Source organism: Aquila chrysaetos, chromosome 5, assembly GCF_900496995.4.
Source record: "Aquila chrysaetos chrysaetos chromosome 5, bAquChr1.4, whole genome shotgun sequence".
Taxonomy (NCBI): domain Eukaryota; kingdom Metazoa; phylum Chordata; class Aves; order Accipitriformes; family Accipitridae; genus Aquila; species Aquila chrysaetos.
The window spans coordinates 63,492,728-63,511,696 of NC_044008.1; the positions used below are offsets into that span (position 1 = coordinate 63,492,728).

General features: G+C 44.7%; 1 protein-coding gene across 3 annotated transcripts in view; it reads left to right on the forward strand.

Annotated features, from left to right (window-relative positions):
• DNAH9 (dynein axonemal heavy chain 9) overlaps positions 1–18,969 on the forward strand; it is a 210,907-nt gene that overhangs the window by 72,455 nt on the left and 119,483 nt on the right. For all 3 annotated transcript variants that reach the window (XM_041123817.1, XM_030015630.1, XM_030015631.1), the window contains 5 exons: positions 8,326–8,487; positions 9,301–9,497; positions 12,094–12,256; positions 14,434–14,557; positions 16,610–16,752. In XM_041123817.1, coding sequence (XP_040979751.1) covers positions 8,326–8,487; positions 9,301–9,497; positions 12,094–12,256; positions 14,434–14,557; positions 16,610–16,752 — 789 coding nt within the window. The remainder of the gene's footprint in view (positions 1–8,325; positions 8,488–9,300; positions 9,498–12,093; positions 12,257–14,433; positions 14,558–16,609; positions 16,753–18,969) is intronic.

Consider the following 18,969-nt stretch of genomic DNA (forward strand, 5'->3'; position numbering starts at 1 on the left):
TTTGACTTAATTGCTGAAACTGAATTACCACTGGAGCCACTTCTGTATCAAGAGGAAGTTGTTCAGCTTTAGAAATGTTTTCTTCCAACAGTGGAGAGATTTATATTTTTCTTTTTTCCCCAGAAATCTCATGCTTTGGAGCAGTAAGTATTACTGCTCAAAGAGCCTTTCAGAGTTTAAGGCTGATCAATAAAGTTTGAGAAAGTTCTCAGCAGCCAAATCAAGAGGTTTGAAACACCATAACCTGTTTTAAACCCCCAGTTTGTAATTTGTTGCTGTCCTTATTAACATCTGTTTTACAAAGTATGTACTGAAAGTTCAGTGCCTTGTGGTCTGGTCCATCAGACAAGAGTTGAAGTAATGACAGGCAATGGGCAATCCAAGAACAGGACCTTGAAAAAGTTAATAACTCCATTGTGTCAAGAAGGAATCAGACCTGTCACTTCTGCTCAGCTAAACATCAGCAGCCTTTGACGTTAGATGTGGGTCATGTTAAATCCTGGCTTCTAGTTAATCTGTGCTTTGAAAGACAGAGGGAGAGAAAAGCAGCATTTCAATGGGAAGCTTTAATTTTAACTGTAGTCTGCTTGAAAGGTGCTAAGGTCGTGGGGTATTCGAAAATGTCCTGCCAGATCTAGATGCTGGGCTAGAGGGTAGGAGCAGTGACAGGAGCTCAGATGGCTTTTCGTTTATCACATGGCTGCAGGAGTGGGGGAGTTTGGCTCCTGGGTCTCATAATGTTTATTTAAATTGTCTTTCATTTTTTCTTGAAATCCTTTCTTGCCTTTTGCTATTCATTCTTGATTATTTCCTTACCTTAAATATTTGCGGGTTTTTGAGATCTCCTGATTTCCTGTTTAGCTCTGCTGGAACACAATTTTTTTCTTGAAATTGAGTGTGGAAGAAGCTCTGGACTCTGGGAATGCGTTTCCATGTGTTGCATTTGTTACATCTTCATAAATTCATAATTTAGTTCAAGCTCTCTTGTCCAACCCCCTGCTCAAGCAGTGCCAATTTCAAAGTTAGGTCAGGCTGATCAGACAAATTTTGAATGTTTCCAAGGCTGGAGTTCCCATAGCCTCCCTGCCCCTTGTTGCACTGCTAAATCTACTATGGTGAAGTTTATATATTTTTATTTCAGTCCAAATTTCCCTTGCTGCAATTTGTGTTTGTTTCCTCTTGTCCTTTTGCTATGCACCTCCAAAAAAAAATTCGGCTCAGTCTTCTCTGTAACTCCCCATTAGGTAGTTGTAGACAGCAGTAAGACTTCCCTTCACCTTTTCCCTGGGCTGAACAAATCCATTTCTCTCAGCCTTTCCTTGCATGTCCTGTGCTCCACCATTTTATGATCTTGGTGGCCTCCACTGAACTTGCTCCAATACGTCAGTGTCTTGTACTGGGGGACCCAAAAGTGGTTTGAACCTCACACAGCTTTTCTCCAGCCTGTCAAGGTCCCTCCCTTTGGTGTAATAACCTCTCTGCTTGGTCAGCATCATCTGCAGACCTGCTGAGAGTGCACTGCCCAGGTCATGGAGACAGACATTAAACGGTGTTGCCCTGGTACCAACCCCAGAGGAACATTGCTGGTAGTTGGTCTCCAGTTAGAGCTTTGAGCCTGGTGGTCCAGCCAGTTCTCACCCCACCTTGCAGTCTACCCATCTGGTCTATGACCCTTCATGTGATGCTATCTGGAAAAAAAAGAAAAGAAAAAAGAAAAAAAAATAAAGGGGGAAACACCCCCCCTTCCCCCCCAAAATCAGGGCCATCTGAGTTTCCTCAGCCTGGGGGAAGATGGAGAATTGGTGGATGTAAGACTTGTAGGTTGGTGCATAATGCCTTTTTCAAATTCCTTTTAATCCCGGACAAGCAATCAAACACTGGGTGCATAATAGCTGCATATATAAAAGGCATTTGGGGATTGCTGTTTTATCAGCTATTCTGTAATTATACAAGCAGCCAATGCTAACTATTAAAGGCACAAACCATATGCAAATTGCAGCTGTGGAGGAGTCAGCCCCAGGACTTGCTGCCACTGTACTGTGATACTGCTGGCTCTGCACAGGTCATTAACAATGGCTCCATTTGCAATCTGTCCAGTGGCTCTGTCATTATCATACTATATTAGATATTAATACTGTACCTAAACATTTAAGTAGGGCCTTACAAATCCAGCTTGATTCCCCTTGTCAAAACTGCCTGACAGCTCTTATGACAAGGATCCCTGTGTTAATTGTCTCATTACGAAACACTCCAAGAACCTGTATCTCAATTGCTGCAGCTAATGAACAATGAATTATTTTGGACTTGGTATGCATGCGAGTTCCTTGCACAGAACAAGGAAGACTGCCCTAAAACAAGTCAGCAGCGATTGCTTTCAGCAGACAGATATGGGTACTTACTGCTTTCACGTTTTTCCTTCTGCACCCAATACCTATTGCTGCCTGGCCTGAGCTGATCAGGCTGATGTCTGTGTTGCTTGGTGCGAGGGTTCAGCTGAAGGTGACTCCAGAAGGTGTTCACTCCAAATGACGGCAAAATGCCAGAGGGATTTGTCTAGACAAATAAAAGTGTTGGTGAAACCAAAGGGAAAAAGAGCAAGCTATACACCCAGGGGTAGAAGGCTTGACAGGCAACAGTGGATTGACTTTGTCAAGCACTGTTCATATTTGTCCTGACTAATTGGAATGATCATCTCTGGAGATCTGAGCATCTTCAGTGGGATTACTTTTTGCCTGGCTAGTCATGTCCTCTCCCTCAACAGAGAATAATGGGCATTTCTGTATGTAGTTCAAGTTCAGCTCATCCTCACAGAAACATGGAGAAGAGCTCTGAGGGACTGTGCTTCTGAAGCACCTCATTCACTGGAGGTGAAAGGAGTCTGAGGTGACTGTCCTATTGTCAGACATGGGCACTTTGCAGGTCTCAGGTGGGATTTGGCTCCAATTGAAGATGCTCAGATTCAGGTGTGTGAGGATATCTAGGTTCATCCAAGGCTGGGGAGGCCAGAATACTGTCCAGCTCCCCCTGCCAGGGACACAGGTGTGGTTTCACTCTGTTTCCCAAGTGTGGGTGTGTAGTGCTTTTTGAAACATGTCAGGACATCCCACCTGGGCTCCAGTGGCTGTACAAGGACACAGGTGTCTTCCCCTGTTGTATCTGCCTGCTCCCTGTGGCTGTCTTGTCTGAAGTGCTTGAGCTGTGTTGCCTTTGAGGCTCTCTTGGCTGTAGAGTAGGGGTCCCCTGAGATGAACCACCCTAGTTGTGTTGACTTGGAAGGTTGTGGGAAATTCCATGTATTCCCCCACATCAATGATTTTATCCACTTTCTCACTTGATTTTTGTCTCTGGACTTCACCTTTATCATGACAACACTAAATGCCTCAGCGTTGTACTCAGTGGTGCCACTGCTTCTTCTGGCATCAGGTGGCCAAGGGCCATAGGGCAACACTTTGGTTCAGGTCCTCACCTAGAAATAAGCTGGTCTCTCTTGTGTGGCACCAGGGTGATATGTATATGCCTACTGTGGGAGGGCTGGCTCCACAAAGGGGACACGAGTCTCCAGGGAGGTAGGGACTGGCAGAAGGGCTGTGGGTGAAGAAGGGGAACCAAAGAGAGAAGGAAACAAGCACCAGGAATGGTTTCTCTGATGAACACACAAACACAGGTCACTGCTGGCCTGGAAACCCACTAGGGTCTGGATTGAGGGATGCTCCTTCCTGATTTTGAAAAAAAATAACAAGGAGCCTCAAAAATCTGTGATCATCTTCAACCCCCCAGCCTCATGGGCTGGTTTTGAACGGTTACAGAAAGCTCAGCAAGTACTGTAAAATCTGGCTGTAATAAACCAGCTTAAATTTGCTGGCACATCTCACTGTAAACGTTTGGGAAACTGGAAACCACAGTCCAGGATGATGGGCAAGAAGGGGCTGGCGTAGGATTAGGCAAGATCTGCAGGAATGGCAGCCCTGGCTCCTTGTCCTTGGACTATATTACTTACTGTTACTGATGTTACTGTTGCGGAGGCAAGGTCACCCTTCAGTTCTTTATAATCCTTTGGGCATATCAGAAGGTGTTATCAGTTACTTTCTCTCTGTAGTGGGTCCCATCTGTGGTTAAAGTCTGACACTACTTTGCCTTGCATTTCTACGGCACCTTTTCATGCCTCTGGGTCCCACCATGCACTGCAGAGTTAAATTGATTGGTACGCTCCAGGCAATTTACCCTTGATTAAAGAAGACAGGTCTCTGCAGTGACAGAGTTGTGGATTATGCTTTTTAAAAATATATTCCCTGCTGGCTCACACCAGAGAAAGCCCTGTTGCTGTCTTTCTTTCCATCTGAAAGGGTTACCATGGTATTATGCTCTAAATTATATCTGTCATCTCTGTAAAATAATAATCATAGACTCAGCAGGGTTGTATTTTGCTTTTTATTCCCATTTCCAACAAGATTTTCAAGCAGCATGTCACATTAAGATCTGCGGCAGTTGAGGGAGAACTTTCTCTATCTCTTCCTGACAGCAAGATGATAGCAGTGGCTCTGGCATGCCTTGCTCCAGCTTCGCTTCGCCTCCACACGGGCTTTAGCAGCCGGCAGACTTCATGCTCCTTTGCACGGGGAGGAATTTTCATATTTACCCATGGCTGAACTTGCCAAAGAGCCCTGCAAACTTCAGGCTTGCAAATGCCAAAATGCACCTTGTGTGTTGGGGGCTGGTGTGTGGCTGGAGAGGGGGGACAGCAGCGACTGTGAGACTGGTGCAGGGTCAGCAGCACCTTTGTTTTGTTCCTTGGTCTGGCGCGGTTGTTTGGCATCACTTAGCCTTGGGCTTGGTTGGGATCTGGTTACCTGAACCAGTCTGGTTTCAGAGCTTCCCCCTCCTTCTGTCTTACCATCTCTGCTATTTCTCTTCCTAACAGAGATCCAGACGCCAGCGGCTGGGTATGGGCTGCTCCATCACATGCAGCAGCCACAACACTACGCGGTGCCGGTGGGGTGGCTGGAGCCCCTTGTCAATCCTCCCTGATAAGCATATTTTAAAATTGGTACAATACCTTTAAATAGGACTTTGAGTTCATGGCCCACACGCTGTTGATAGTAATGCTGTGTTTGTCACCATTTTCATGTCATTGCTGTCCCCAAAGTACTGAGGCTGCTCCAGGAGCCCCAAGAGTAACATCAGGGAGGAGGAGAGCAGGGTGCTGAGTCCAACAGTGCAGGACAGCTAGAAAGGGGTCACTATGCTGCACAAGTTATTATTATTTTAAATGTTCTTTAGACTGCAAAGAAAGAGAAAAAGTAATTTATTTTTCTTACCTTTTTATGCCTGGGAGACTTTCTGTTCTGTCACCTGATCACCCCGTCCGTGGGAGCTTGTTAACTCTTCACATTCACCCATGCACTTTCCCTCCCCGTGCAGGGGAAGCTGTGCTGTACATCCTGATGCTACCCCCGGTCCCCTCACTGGGCTACCCACAGCAGCACTAGCAGGAAGCCAGCCTGCTGGCAGGGAGCCTTGCAGGATGCAAAACTTAAGCAGTAGAAATAATTATCAACTTAGCAAGCCTGGTGTCCAGGATTCACATTATGTTGCTTCAGACCTTGATTTCTGGACCTGTCTTACAGTTTTGCAGGTTTTACCAGAATGGCTTGAACATTTCTGGTGGTGCTTCTTTTTTTTTTAAACCCAGACATTCAGCTTCTCTCTACATTTAGTTTTCATTGTGTTCTAGGTAGCAGTATGCAAAGTCTTTGACTTTCTGTGGTTGTCCTGTATGTGCAGAGGCCTCTTCTGTTTCTATTTTGGCTATCTATGTGCAACGTATTTCCATGTAGAGATGAAGTATATACTTTTCTTCCACGTATGCCCCTAAGAGCATGTTAGGGTGCAAAGAGAAAGAAAAAGTTAAATGTCTCTCTCCACTGGACCATCTGACCATATGACTTTGAATATCTTCTTTGAAGAGCTACTCTATCACCAAAAATAATTTAGCTGTGTGATGTAGGACTTGAACATACTGTGGGCAGTACCAGAGCTGTGCATCTTACTATAGAAAAATAAGCGATCCTTTTATTTGTGGGTGGCTTCAAATTAAATCTAGAGCACCTGAACTTATAGATGAAGAAAATGATATTGCATGGAAGCTGGTCTTTCATGGAAGGCTTCTGAGCTTTTAGGGGGAACTGATGGTTGTGGAGGGGGATACAACTGAAGAGAGCTGCCTGGAGTGTGTGGCTGTGCTAGAAGGTTTTTGGAGACCATTCCTTGTCAGAGGATAGTGATGACGCAGTGTTCGAGGTAATGCTGTGGGCTCGGACTCATTAACAGAGACACAGTGGGAATTGTCCTGCCCTGGGCCAGGGCTACTAATTGTGCAGATGTGCTGATGTATACTTGTCACTGTTTGCAGAGCTTTGATGGGCGGCAGAAATATCTCCTGGACTTCCCTCAGCACAGCTGTAGTGGGTGCAGAGCACATGAGGTCCTGCTGGGAGGAGACACACATCCTGACAGGCTGACAGGGTCATGGGTGCTCTTTACTCTCCTCCTTTCCACGGAGATCATGGGAAAAATCCAAGCAACTGGCTGAGGTCAAGTCCTGCCTTGTCAGAGCCATGACAGCCCGTCTCCGCTAGCATGTTGATGCATGACAGCAACAAGTCTTGCTGGGATGATTAGCATATTCCTTGTTTCTGTGCCAAATATGCATCATCTCCTGGGGTGATTATGAAGCTGCTGAGGAGCCTGTCACTCAGAATTACTCGGTAATAAATCCTGATCTGATGAGTCTCAGCTGGAGGGTGGTGGTTCCCCACAGCCCAGTGGCGATCCCCTTGCACCCCAATGGGCACAGCTGCTCCTCTCAGCAAAGGCCACTTCTGGCATTTTGCTATTTTATCGCCAATGTCATGATATTTGATATCATTGTCCTGAGAAGCCTCAGTGTGGCAGGGAGGGTTTCCTAACCAGCTTCTGGCCTTCCTGGCGAGGAGGAGAAGCTGAAAGATTTGGCTGAAGTACAACCTGAGGACTCAACAGCCAGATGGATAAAACTTGCATTGGTGTGGCAAAGGGCAAGGGATTATCCATTTTCTTTTTTTTTTTTTTTTTTTTGATGTTGGCACCACATCCATCGCAGATGCAGTGACCCATGACCACGCATCCTTTGTGCATTCCAGCTGTAGATGCTATGGCATCCCCTGGAAGCTCAACCTCACACACGGAGTAACCCCATTGCTCTTTGGGGATGCAGCTGGTTGTGTTCATGGAAGAGCCTGGTAGCTCTGCTGAGAGGAATGAGGAGGGTCAGGTTTGCAAAGTGAGAAAAGGAGAGACGTTCAGGTGTCCAGTTAATAAACTGATTGCAGATTCGTGAAGGGTGGATTTTCTTCCCTCTGAGGTAGCCTTACGTGTGCTTGCATCAAGAACACAACAATTTTTGTGGCTTGGGGTGTCTTTAGAGTGGCTGAGTCATTTTTTTAAATTTATTTTTTTAAATCAGTTTAGGACCTGATGGGTTTCACTTTTCTCTCTTCGAGTTGTCAGATCTTCTCACTAATTTTTTTTCTGAAATAAATAAAATAACAATTTGGCACCTGCAATGACAAATGTGAAACCTAAATTATTTGAGCCATGGGCCAGTAAGCTGAGAGGGACTGCTTTACATTGCTTTTAAAACATTTTATATTTTATGTATAAATAATTAGATGTTAGGAATAAAATCTGTCTATTTAATTCATGCCATTGAAAACCCTGTGTGCTGTTAATAGGCTTAGTTATAGGCGACACCTCTTTGAAATATAATTCTTTTATGCATTTTAATAGAGTTCATGGTAAACATACTGTGATAAGCAGACAGCAACTAATATTTCCTGCAGGCAGAATGCACCTAATTAAAATTAATTGATTAAAAAAAAAATCATCGCCACTAAAATTTCCAAACTATTTTTTCTTCTTAACAAAGCACCCATGGTGTGGTGTCGGGATGCAACAAGCCGCACATCTGGGCTGGTGCCTGACTCTGCATGCACTTTGCTGCTGAGATCAGGACCACCAGCCGAGCCAGGCTGCATTGGGGATGCTGTTTGGGGTATTAAAATGACTATAATGAATATAAACTGCTTTGGGAGATTGGGAGTAACAAAGGGCATGTTATCCAGGGGCTGTTGAGTAGGGGCTTATTCAGAAGTTCAGTTGCAGGTTGCTATAATAACTCTGCATTTAGAGTGATTCAGCCCTATTCTAGTGTGATAGCCTGGATGCTGAGGGCGAGGTTAGTCCCTTAGGGTCAAGATGGGGTTTACTTGCTGTCTCTGCTCTCCACAGGGCCTTCTGTTCTCTACCCCCGAATGTCTGAAGCAACCCCAAGACCTAGTGAAACTCTACCTGCATGAGTCAAACCGGGTGTACCGGGATAAGATGGTTGAAGAAAAGGATTATGGTACCTTTGATAAAATCCAGCTGGAGATGGTGAAGAAATTCTATGATGTAAGTATTGAAGTTCGTAACTCTGATAATAACATACATACTTACAGGAAAAAAAGTTCCTTGGGAAAGCAAAGTTTGACCCAAGGTCTGACCATCTCTCACTTGCCTGGAGGGCAACGCTCTTGCAGGAGCAAAATCTCTGTCATCCATATCCTGGGCTGCCAGTGTTGTGATATGGGTAAATGATGCACTCCATAAGGGCCCTGGGGAGAGGAGATTTGGGCTCTGTGAATAATTAAATTCCTTTATTTAAGTGCTTTGAGTCTCATGTGGCAAAAGCAGGAGAAGGGTCAGATCCCTGGTCTTGATGGGAGCAAAGTGAAACGCAGGCACAAATCCCTAGTGCTTTCCCTTTTTCCAAAATACCTTTCAAATGAAAGCTCTAGACTGGCTTTCCTTCAGGCCTGGCATCACCCAGAAGTGCTGCCATATGAATCACACAAGTATCACTGTAGTGATAAGTAGTGCAGACAGCACTTTTTACTCCAGGTGTATCATTGTCCATGCAACAGCCTAATGCTATGGCTATTGCTGCAGGGCTTTTCTTGTGGCCACTTTCTCTTAAGGTAATAAGTTGAGTTTTTGTGATTTGCAAAAAGTTGTCAGAGCAAAAGAAGTCAGTACTGGGGATTTTTCCTTTACCCCTCTTTCCCTCTTGTCCCTCTTCCCTCTTTTCCAACAGGCAGGTGCAACTAAAGGGGCATAAAAAGGCATTTGCTGGAACACCATACTTTACTTGGAAAGATGGCATAGAGCTGCCATGTTTTTTCCTATATTTGTTATATACATTTTTTTTTTTTTTTTCTTTGACAGGACATTGAGGAAACTTTAGAGCAGACCAAGCGAATGAATGTTTATTGCCATTTTGCTAAAGGCATCGGTGAACCCAGCTATAGGTCAGTTCCAACCTGGGAGGAGTTGAACCAGATTCTTGTGGAAGCCTTGGACAACTACAATGAAGTCAATGCTGCCATGAGCCTGGTACTATTTGAGGATGCCATGTGCCATGTGTAAGGGGATTTTCTGGCTTTATGGTCTCATCATAACATTTATCTACGCAGATTGCTTCCATGAAGTTTCCTGGAGGATGTAGGTATCCATAATTATAGCTGATGGAGCTGGAGGTGTGCAGAAGCTTCATCTGCCCGTGTGGCGTGTCCAGTACAAACACTGCGCTGCTTCTGTAGCTGGTGTTTGGAGGGCACTTTTGAAACCATGAGGCTGCCTGGGGCTGTCAGATGGAGGGACTGCTTGCTGGTGGTTATTTTAAAGTCTGGTTGCTGTTATGATATCTTTGGCCCTTGATGCTCTGCATATGGCACGAACATTTATTGTACATGACAATGTTCAAGTGCTTTGTTGTCTTCACTTGACAGCCAGCTGCAGAACTAGCTATACTGGGATTTCCCTAAATGCTTTCACAACTGGTTTAGAGCCATGTTTACACAGGTTCTTAGTGGGATTTTCAAATGTATATAAAGTGAGATTACGTGCATTCAGGCTACTAGTTTAAATGGATTGAGGCATTTAAACTGCTTTGATCCTCTCAAAATCCTGCTTGCATTTAGATGCCTGGAGGTCCACACGGATTCCCTTTGGAAACTGGACATGTGGGACTATATGAAAATAGCAAGCCTCCAGTCAATAATTACAAAGCTATTTACATGTCTGTGGTATAGATAGTGAGGCGTACCTCCAGCTTTCAAATATGATTTAAACGCTTGTTGGGAATCCCAGCAGAGACAGACTGATTTCTGCATGCTGAAATGCAGATCTGGCCTTAGATCACTTCAGAAGATGGACCTGCCCTGTAAATCATAGTTTTAACTCATTTTGTGTGAAAACATTGTATCAAGAGGTGCAGATTTGTGACTCTAATCTAGAAGGAAGCTGCTGTCCTGCTGCATACCAGTGCGGGTGATTTCAGTTCTTGCTGGGCCTGGCAGCCTGATGCAGTTACTCTCATGTAAATTAAAAAATTACATATAAAGTGCTACTTCTTTTAACTAGCTGTTTAACCATTTCTGTTCTGAGAGCTCAACAACCTGTTACTTTTGCAGTGTAGTGTGCCAGCTATGCTGGGGCATATTTTCCCTTATAGTATGGGCATTTATTTCTTTGTATTAATGAGTCATGTGCAACCTGATGTCCATAGGTGTTTCTGCTTGCATTGCTTGCAGAAAGGTGACAGTAATATTAATCTTGTGTTCCATTTGCACTTTACATAAATTGGGATTTGCAACAAAGCGTGGCACTATCCCTCCAGTTAATATTGTGAATAATGAGGAAGGCAAAGTTTGAGTATTCAGCATGATTTTCACTGGAGCTGGGTGAATTTCTTTCACTGCATTTGGAAATTGTATTTTGCTGAAATACACAACTTATTCCATCTCAAACAGGTTATGAATGTCAGCTTGAATTTGCTGAAAATTTTCAGTTGGAAAAAAAAAGAAAAAAAAAAAAAGGAAAAAAAAGGAAAAATAAAAGAAAAGGACTTAATTTATGTAAGGAAGTGGGAGATACTCTCACTCATCAGTCATCTCCTAATCCAGGGCTCATTGTGCACATTCACAAAGCATGCAGCCCCGGAGAGCACATTGAGGGCAGAGACCACACTGTCATCTTTGGGGAGAGCTAGCCTAGAGAATTGAAAGCGGGAACACTAAAGCTCTCCACACCAACTGGATTGCTTTTCTGTGTATAATTTCACAATCGGTGGTAGTCTGTGCATAGATCATAAAGTACTTGAGTTGTAATAAAGCAGTACAGTATTTCTCGCAGTCTTATTTGAAAAATTAATTAGATTAGTCTAGGAAAATACTCAGTTAGGGGAGCTGAATAAAGGCAATGCTGTGAAGAGGGGAATGGTGCTTGCATTTAAGACAGGGCAGTGAGGTTTTCACAGGTAGGATCCTCTAAATCTCCCTCACTTGGGATTTTAACACGTGGGGATGTCAGCAACTGCTTAAAGAGAATGAATTGGAGGCAGACAGAGATAACCATGCAACTCTCAGACAGGACAAGTGAACAGACCTGGAAAACAATAGCAAGTTCATTTTAAGAGAGAAAATCTCACTTTTAAGTAGTGGTGGTTTGGATAAATAAGAAACAGGGACTGTGTTTTCCAGAGAGGTTTTATGCTGTTCTAGACATACATGAATATGCTTTAATGCATAGCAGGACTCTTCACCTGAACATGAATCCCAAATGCTTTGTGAAGAGAAACCTTTACTGGCGAGGTGTATCAGGGCCTTGAATTTTGTTCTCAGTTTTTGCATGTTGATGTAATGTGCTTTTTCCCTTGTCCTCCCTGCAAAGATGTCCAGGCCTTCACCTTAAAATAGTTCAGTCCAGCAGGACTTGGCAGGTGGAAAAGAAATTGGACACAGTCTGAATTGCCACCAAACTATTTTTTTTCATCAGCTACGTCCTTTGTATAGGTCTCAGCAGAGATGGGGATTGATTGCTGACATGTCTCTTAGATTGACATTTTTCATCCCATTCAGAATACAATTACTTAGCGAATAAAATATGTATTGAAAAGCACCAGGCAGAGAAAAAGAAAAATACTCTTATTAATGAGAGATTTTGTATGCTTCAATTTAGTTGCCGCATCAGCCGTATCCTGGAGTCCCCCAGAGGAAACGCTCTCCTGGTTGGCGTGGGCGGAAGCGGCAAGCAGAGCCTGACCAGACTGGCAGCCTTCATTAGCTCTCTGGAGGTTTTCCAGATCACTTTGAGGAAAGGGTATGGGATCCCTGACCTGAAGGTAGGTGACTTTTAAAGCTGAGGTGGAGGGGAAGCAACTAAAAAGCAGAAGTTGCCCTGAAAACTTTGTCTTATTGCAAATTGAGTGACACTGTTGTGAAGATACTAAAAAGCTCCAGACACAATATGGGACTGCGGGGAGGAGCAATGCTTCTTGAAAGACCTTGCTGAAGCATATCTGCACAGGAGTGCAGGCAGACCTGATGTCTTCTGCCAGTCCTCTGAGCTGGCCAGGCCTGAGAGCATTCCAACCCAAGGCTTAGTGTCAACATTGGGCTGAGCTAATGAGCACAGCAGTGTGGACATCCACTTCATGCTTGTTCAAGAAACCATAAAGGACCAGAAAATTTCTGTTTTATTATTAATTCTAATTAAACCAAGATATGGTAATTAGCTCATCTGTGAGGTGCCTGTTATGGAGTGATTTGGAGGTGGAAAAGGAGCAGGAGAGAGTAGGAGGAGAGTTCTGAAATTGTATCCAGTTCTTCCTCTGCCATTTTGTATAAGGGAGGGACTGAGCTGATGGTGGATGGTTCACTATAGACAACATGTTCCTGTGCTTATATTTCTGCACAGGCTAGTGAGCTTAGGAGTTATAAATTAACATTTTAAAATATCACTGCAATGGTTTAAAAGCATTTTAGCTGCTGGCAGAATGATTCTCATTAAAAATGTTGGAAAAATCACAGTCACGTCAACTTCACTCTGTTCTGCCTGGGAGACACAATGGCCGATGAACCCTGGGTTCCTTCCCCATCAGTGGCACCACCTGGTGACCTGTGGTGGTGTACAAGTTGTTTTCATCATATCGCACAAGCCTGTCCCACCATCCGTTGGGTATTTTCAGCTCTCCTCTGTGTTTTTCAGGCCCACTTGTAGGATTTTCTAGCTCCTACCTGCCTATTTATTGAAGAAGCCTGCACTCCCATCTAGGAATATAGTTTGATACCGGCATTAATAAACTTGTTTTCGAAGCATCCCTTTGCTTCTCTGTCTAGGGAAGAGGAAGATAATTTGATGTTCCCTTCACTCTGTATTCATTTTCAAATAATTTATGAAATATGGAGTAATTTTTTTTCTTAGATATGGAAGAGCAAGATGGTGACAGATTACCCTGTCTCCCATTGGCCCCTCCTGCTGTTATAATTGATCTAATCCAAATTTCCAGTGATGAAAGTAACAAACGATTCTTTTGGAAGAAGCATGTGTGTTTGCTGAATTTCTAAGTTTCTGAAACGTTGGTCAGTGCTTTCCTTCAGGGTCCCCTGCATGTCTTGTATCCTGCCTGGAGGGGCAGGAGGGGAGGGATAGAGTTTGAGCTGGACGATGGTGTTTTTCCCATCTCATGAACAACTTGGATTTCAAAAAGATGGTGTCCTTCATTAGGAGGACACTGTCCCCTTTGAAACAAAACAGCTTTTCCATGCGATCAGGCTCTCTGTCAGCATCACTGCACTGAGTGGGAGACTGAAGAGTGAGTCCCTGCTTGCACTGCGGAAGAGAAGGAAGAAATACACAACTGAAAAAATCCATGTTTGCACAAGGCATCCTCCTCCCTTCCTCACAAACAAAAAAAATGTGTTGCAGCACCTCAGTTAAAAAAAAATAAAATAAAAAATTATTCACATATACTTGTGAAACCAGAGAAATCTACATCATGGGGATACCAAAGACCAACATTTCCAGTCACTGCTGTCTCTCCCAGTCCCTATGGTCCTTCAGCCTCCCTGTGTATGTGACTTATTGTACCCAGAGCCCGGGGCAGAGTAAGACTTTATGAACTCCCCTTGCAGTCTCCACAACCAGGGATTGCATGGATGTCTTCAGCCACATCCATTGACCTCTAAATGTTTCAGCCACAGGCATTTCCCTTTGTCTAGGGGTGCTGGCCAGGGCTTTCTTCTCATTTTTGTATTACACAGACCTGGGCATAATGTCAAGTCTTACTTGGTAATGTCTTACAATCATGATAGTGATAGACTCTCCCATATAACCTGGAAGGCTCAGCCGTGAAGATGGAGAGTGGCCAAAGTGCAGTTTCATGCTAATTAATTGCAATTGCTTTGTTCTCAGTTAATGGGAAGATTCTGAAATATCCTGCTGGTAGGTGGGGTACCTAGCCCGTGCTTTGCAGAATGTCAGTGCAACCCCTAAGTCCACTTGCTTTTCAACCTCCAGGCAGACCTGGCAAACCAGTACCTGAAAGCCGGTGTGAAGAATATAGGCACCGTGTTCTTGATGACTGACGCGCAGGTGGCAGATGAGCAGTTCTTGGTGCTGGTGAATGACTTCTTAGCATCAGGTACATCTCTTGTTGCTTTGATTTCTCCTCTCCACCTTTTCAATGTAGTTTTGCTCATGGTACCATCTGTAGTTCCAGAATGTACAGAAGGGCAATATATGAAGTAAGCTAGAAGATATGTGGGTTAAGCTCTAGAGTAAAAGCAGTGCTAAGGTCTCCTTGGTGAGGATGCACTCCATCATCTGGTAGATTTTTTCTTTCTCTGATGTCCTGTACCCAGTTTTTCCATACTTCATGGTATACTGCATATGGTTGTTAAGTGATGTGTCTGTTGTGATATTACAGCTGAGGATACAGCCGAAGGAATGTATTGACAGTTGAGGAGTTGGACCTATGGATCCCGTGCATCCACACTCTAGTTGCCTAATAAAATAAGGTTGCTCCTGGCTAGAATATTTGAGTGGAGTATCTGCAGGTTGGTGGATGATGCAAAGCCACCAGATGACTGTGTCTGTGTGTATCAGCTAGCTGCTTATCCCATCCCAGTCCTTTTCCTCTCTATGTTTCCGGATGCATTTATGTTTTTGAGTTGTTAATTGCTGAAACAATTGCAGAATAGTCAGTCTACATGCCAATGCTCTCTTCTCTGCAGAACATGGCACAAGTATGTGTGGATGAGCACTCCCTGTGTCGGTTGCGCTGCAGCTACAGTGCACATAGGAGTGTGCAACTGTGTCACTGTGACTGCACTAAGTAACCCAGACTGGGCATATTCCCCAGGCTCCCTGGTAAATCACTGCTACTAACTGCATGCCACTTGTTGCCTTATTTATGAGTCAGGAGTGGGAAGATACCAGCTGGTTCAGGTGACCTCCATGGATGGTGAGTGGTGGAGAGTTGACAGCACAGTGGAGCGACAGTTTGTGAGTTGACATATGGGGCTATAAGTTGGCCAGATGGTTTCAGCAGCAAACAAGCACTGCCTGTGATGAATTCTTAACCAGGAGTAAGGACAGGGGTTGTTGTGGAGGGCTGTGGGTATCTCCCACCACCTCTTATGCATGGCATAGACAACACAAAAATCTCATGACTCGAGGTGAAGCTCTGCAGTGTCCTGCAGCAAGGGGCAGGCCAAGCAGCCTGGCTTTGGGTTGTCCAGGTCATCTTACGGTAGCTTTGAAAGGCGTTATGTTTCCCTGTGGTTGCTATGTGGGGAAGTGGGAACAGATCAGAGGTCCTTACTCAGGGTCCAGGGAGGCAGTGCAGAATTGCAGCCGGGCTGAGGAAGGGACCATGCAAAGACTGTGAATTCCCATGATGTGAGTTAGTGCGGCCCAGTGGGTGCGGACTGATGGGTCTGACTGCTCTCTGCATGCTTGTTTTTCCTGCTTGTTTCACTTCTTATCATCACTAAGAAGCTAGAACGAAATATGTATTTTAGTTTTTCTTATAAATGAACAGATTTCTGATTAGTGTATTTTCCTAAGTGATTAGTGCTCATATTGACAGTATCTCACTCAATAATGATGATTTCAGTCAAATCAGAAGCCAGAAAGGAAGTGAATAGGTGATAAATTAAGGAACCACTAAAAAAATATTTGGTTGGGTACATTTTTGGCAATCAGTTGCATAACTGTTAACTTTTAAACATTTTTAAAAGATATCTAACTTTTAAAATGTTCTGGTGATCTGGGAGTTATTTGACCACTGCTGGAAATGGCATTGAACAGCTGCAGAAATTGTACACATAACTAATTCATTTGCAAAACTAAAATGATTTCATTAGCATGTATAGTATATTAGGTATTTGATTTTTTTTTTGTAATCTAATTAGCACTGTAGATCTGAAAAAAAAATGGACTTTCTGTACTTTGACTCTATTCTATATTTGTTTACCTTGTGCTTCTGTAAGAAAGTTTTCTCTCACAAGTGTTTATTTTTTAACAGAATGACCTTCTGTGCCACTTATCTGCTGCTGGGGCCCGTGGGCACCTGGCACAATGATTTATCTGGAGGAAGGGGCTTCCCTGAGCCCCTGAAGAGGGAGCAGCCTCACTCTAAGACTGCAACAAAATCCAGAACAGTAAACCAAAATGTGCCCTCTTCTTTTAGGTGAAATCCCTGATCTCTTCCCTGATGATGAAGTTGAAAACATCATCAACAGTGTAAGGAATGAAGTCAAAGGCCGGGGGCTGGTGGACTCCAGGGAGACTTGCTGGAAGTTTTTTATAGAGCGTGTTCGACGACAGCTGAAGGTGAGACAGGCTGGGGGAGTTCGGGTCCTCACCACTGACCCTGGTGCAGGGGCACAGGGTAGAGATGCTTTGGGTTACCTTGTAGGAGGTCACACTGCAGCCTGAAAGGCTTTTCTGCCTATGCATGATGTGAACTGTGATTCTCTCAGCAAGTAGTACTAAAGTGTAGGAAATGTTGTCTGTTTTCACCACTTCTTGGGCTTTAGAAAGCACTATGGGAGCTGAAAATTTTTTTTCAGGAGCTGAGCAGGACCAGCCTTTCCATTTTCAAAGCCATGCACAGGGGTTTAACTGGGGTGCATCAGGACTAAGTCTTGGTGCTTGGAAAAGTTGCACAGGGGATCAGTCTTCATGTTGTTGATAATCTATAGCCAGAAGAATTAAAAAACATTATCTTATAAACAGAGTGCCGGGAACTGAGTGGGACACAACATGCTTACAGGCTTTCTTCCACTGCAGCCCATATTCCAGCATAGAAAGGCCTTATAAATATGTCCTAGGATCCCAATACAGTTTCAGGACTTCCCAGGTATGCCCAACACGTGGAGAAAGTACAGTGCAAGAAGGAGCTGGACCCTTCCAGAAGGTATTTACCCATCTGCAGGACTGTACAGTGCTGCAGTCCCAGAGCAGGGAGGTAGGGTGGGAATGAGTGAAGACTTGATCTTTGCTGAATGAAAACATATCCTCCTTCTTACTCACTGCTTTGTCTGTGTCAGTGGAACATGTTCACTGAGGTAGGGTGGCCTGTTCCCTTTTTGATGTAGGTAGGTACATGTTTAGGATGGGGAACAGCCAGAGAATTGATTTTTGAGGTAAAATCTGGGGACCATGCCACAGGAGATCATGCCCAAGGAGAGGGAATCCAGTTCTCCTCTCTCTCCCTCTCCCAGCGTAGAGGGGAGTTTCTGATGAGTGCTGATGCTGTTTTGTAGCTCTTCTAGCACCTTGGGCGTCTTCTGCCTGGTGTCCCTCCCTAGATATATTCCTGTTAGCTATTGAGGTACACTGGAAGGGCAGCATGAACGTGATTTACTTGAGGCTGATCCCTTTTCCTTGTCTGCCCTTCTCCTTAATGGCGTGTTAGAGCAGATGGATGGGGTCAGCCAGGAAGCACTGTTTATTCTCCCCAGCGTTTTGTGACAGCATCATGCGCTGCGCAGAAAGCTGATAAATCTGTTGCTGGTCCAGGGCATGCTGGACCTCTGGGAGCAGCACAGGAGTGGGGCTTGGCCCAGCGGAGCATGAGCACCAACATACCTTCTGCCTCAGGGTCTTGAGAGAGAGTAGTGTAGGTGCAGAAGAGGGCTTTTGTACATGGATAGCTTCCCAAAGCTTGTCTGACCCTGTGAGAGCAACATAGAGGTGCCCGAGTCTCATGCTTGAAGGTGTAGGAAGGAAGGATTTCTATGTGTCTGTCCCCTGCATGTGAGCATGCAGTGGCCATGTCAGAGGAGCAGAAGCTCTGAGTTCAGCTGCCTCTTCTGAAATGGAAGCAAAAGTGGTTTTGTTACAGGCTGGCTTTTGCAGCTTCTAAAAAACAGATCTTAGCTCATCGTGGAGGTGGTGACACCTTATAGAGACAGACATCTGAGCTGACAGCACCCTGCCCTATGGTGCTTACAAGGCTGTGCGGGTACCAGCCAGGGCTAACAAGTGGGAGAGGCATGATGTACTGAGTGAGATACGCTGCCTCCCAAACCAGCCCTTGCTCAGATATTGCTGCTTCATTGCATGGTGGGAACTTGGCCGTGTCCTCCTTTGCGCCTGATGAGCAGAGCTGGTAAATCCATCTGCAGTGGACTTGCAGGAGAAGGGCTGCACTGAATGGTCGTGGCAGGTTTTGGTCCTTAGGTCTTATTTTGCTGTTAAAGCTGGTGGTGGGGCAGCGAAGAGGAAAGGTACTTCACCTTGGCCTGACTTTACACCCTGGATGAGGTGTTTCCTTCTGGAAAAGGGAGAGCTTGTACCTTCCTGAGAGGAGCTGAGCAGGCTGGCTGTGGGGGGAAGGAGGCTCCCAGCCTGCAGGGAAAGGTAGGTGGATGAGGGAAGGTCACTGAAGACTGAAGGAAGGAGAAATGCTGCAGCTCTGGGGGAGTGCTGAGCAGGGGAGTAACAGCCCCTTGACCAGGCCCCAGAGTAATGTGAAGAGAGATTTCCCAGAGACCCACGAACACTGTATGATTTGCTGCAACTCAGAACCTTCTGGCAGCTGTT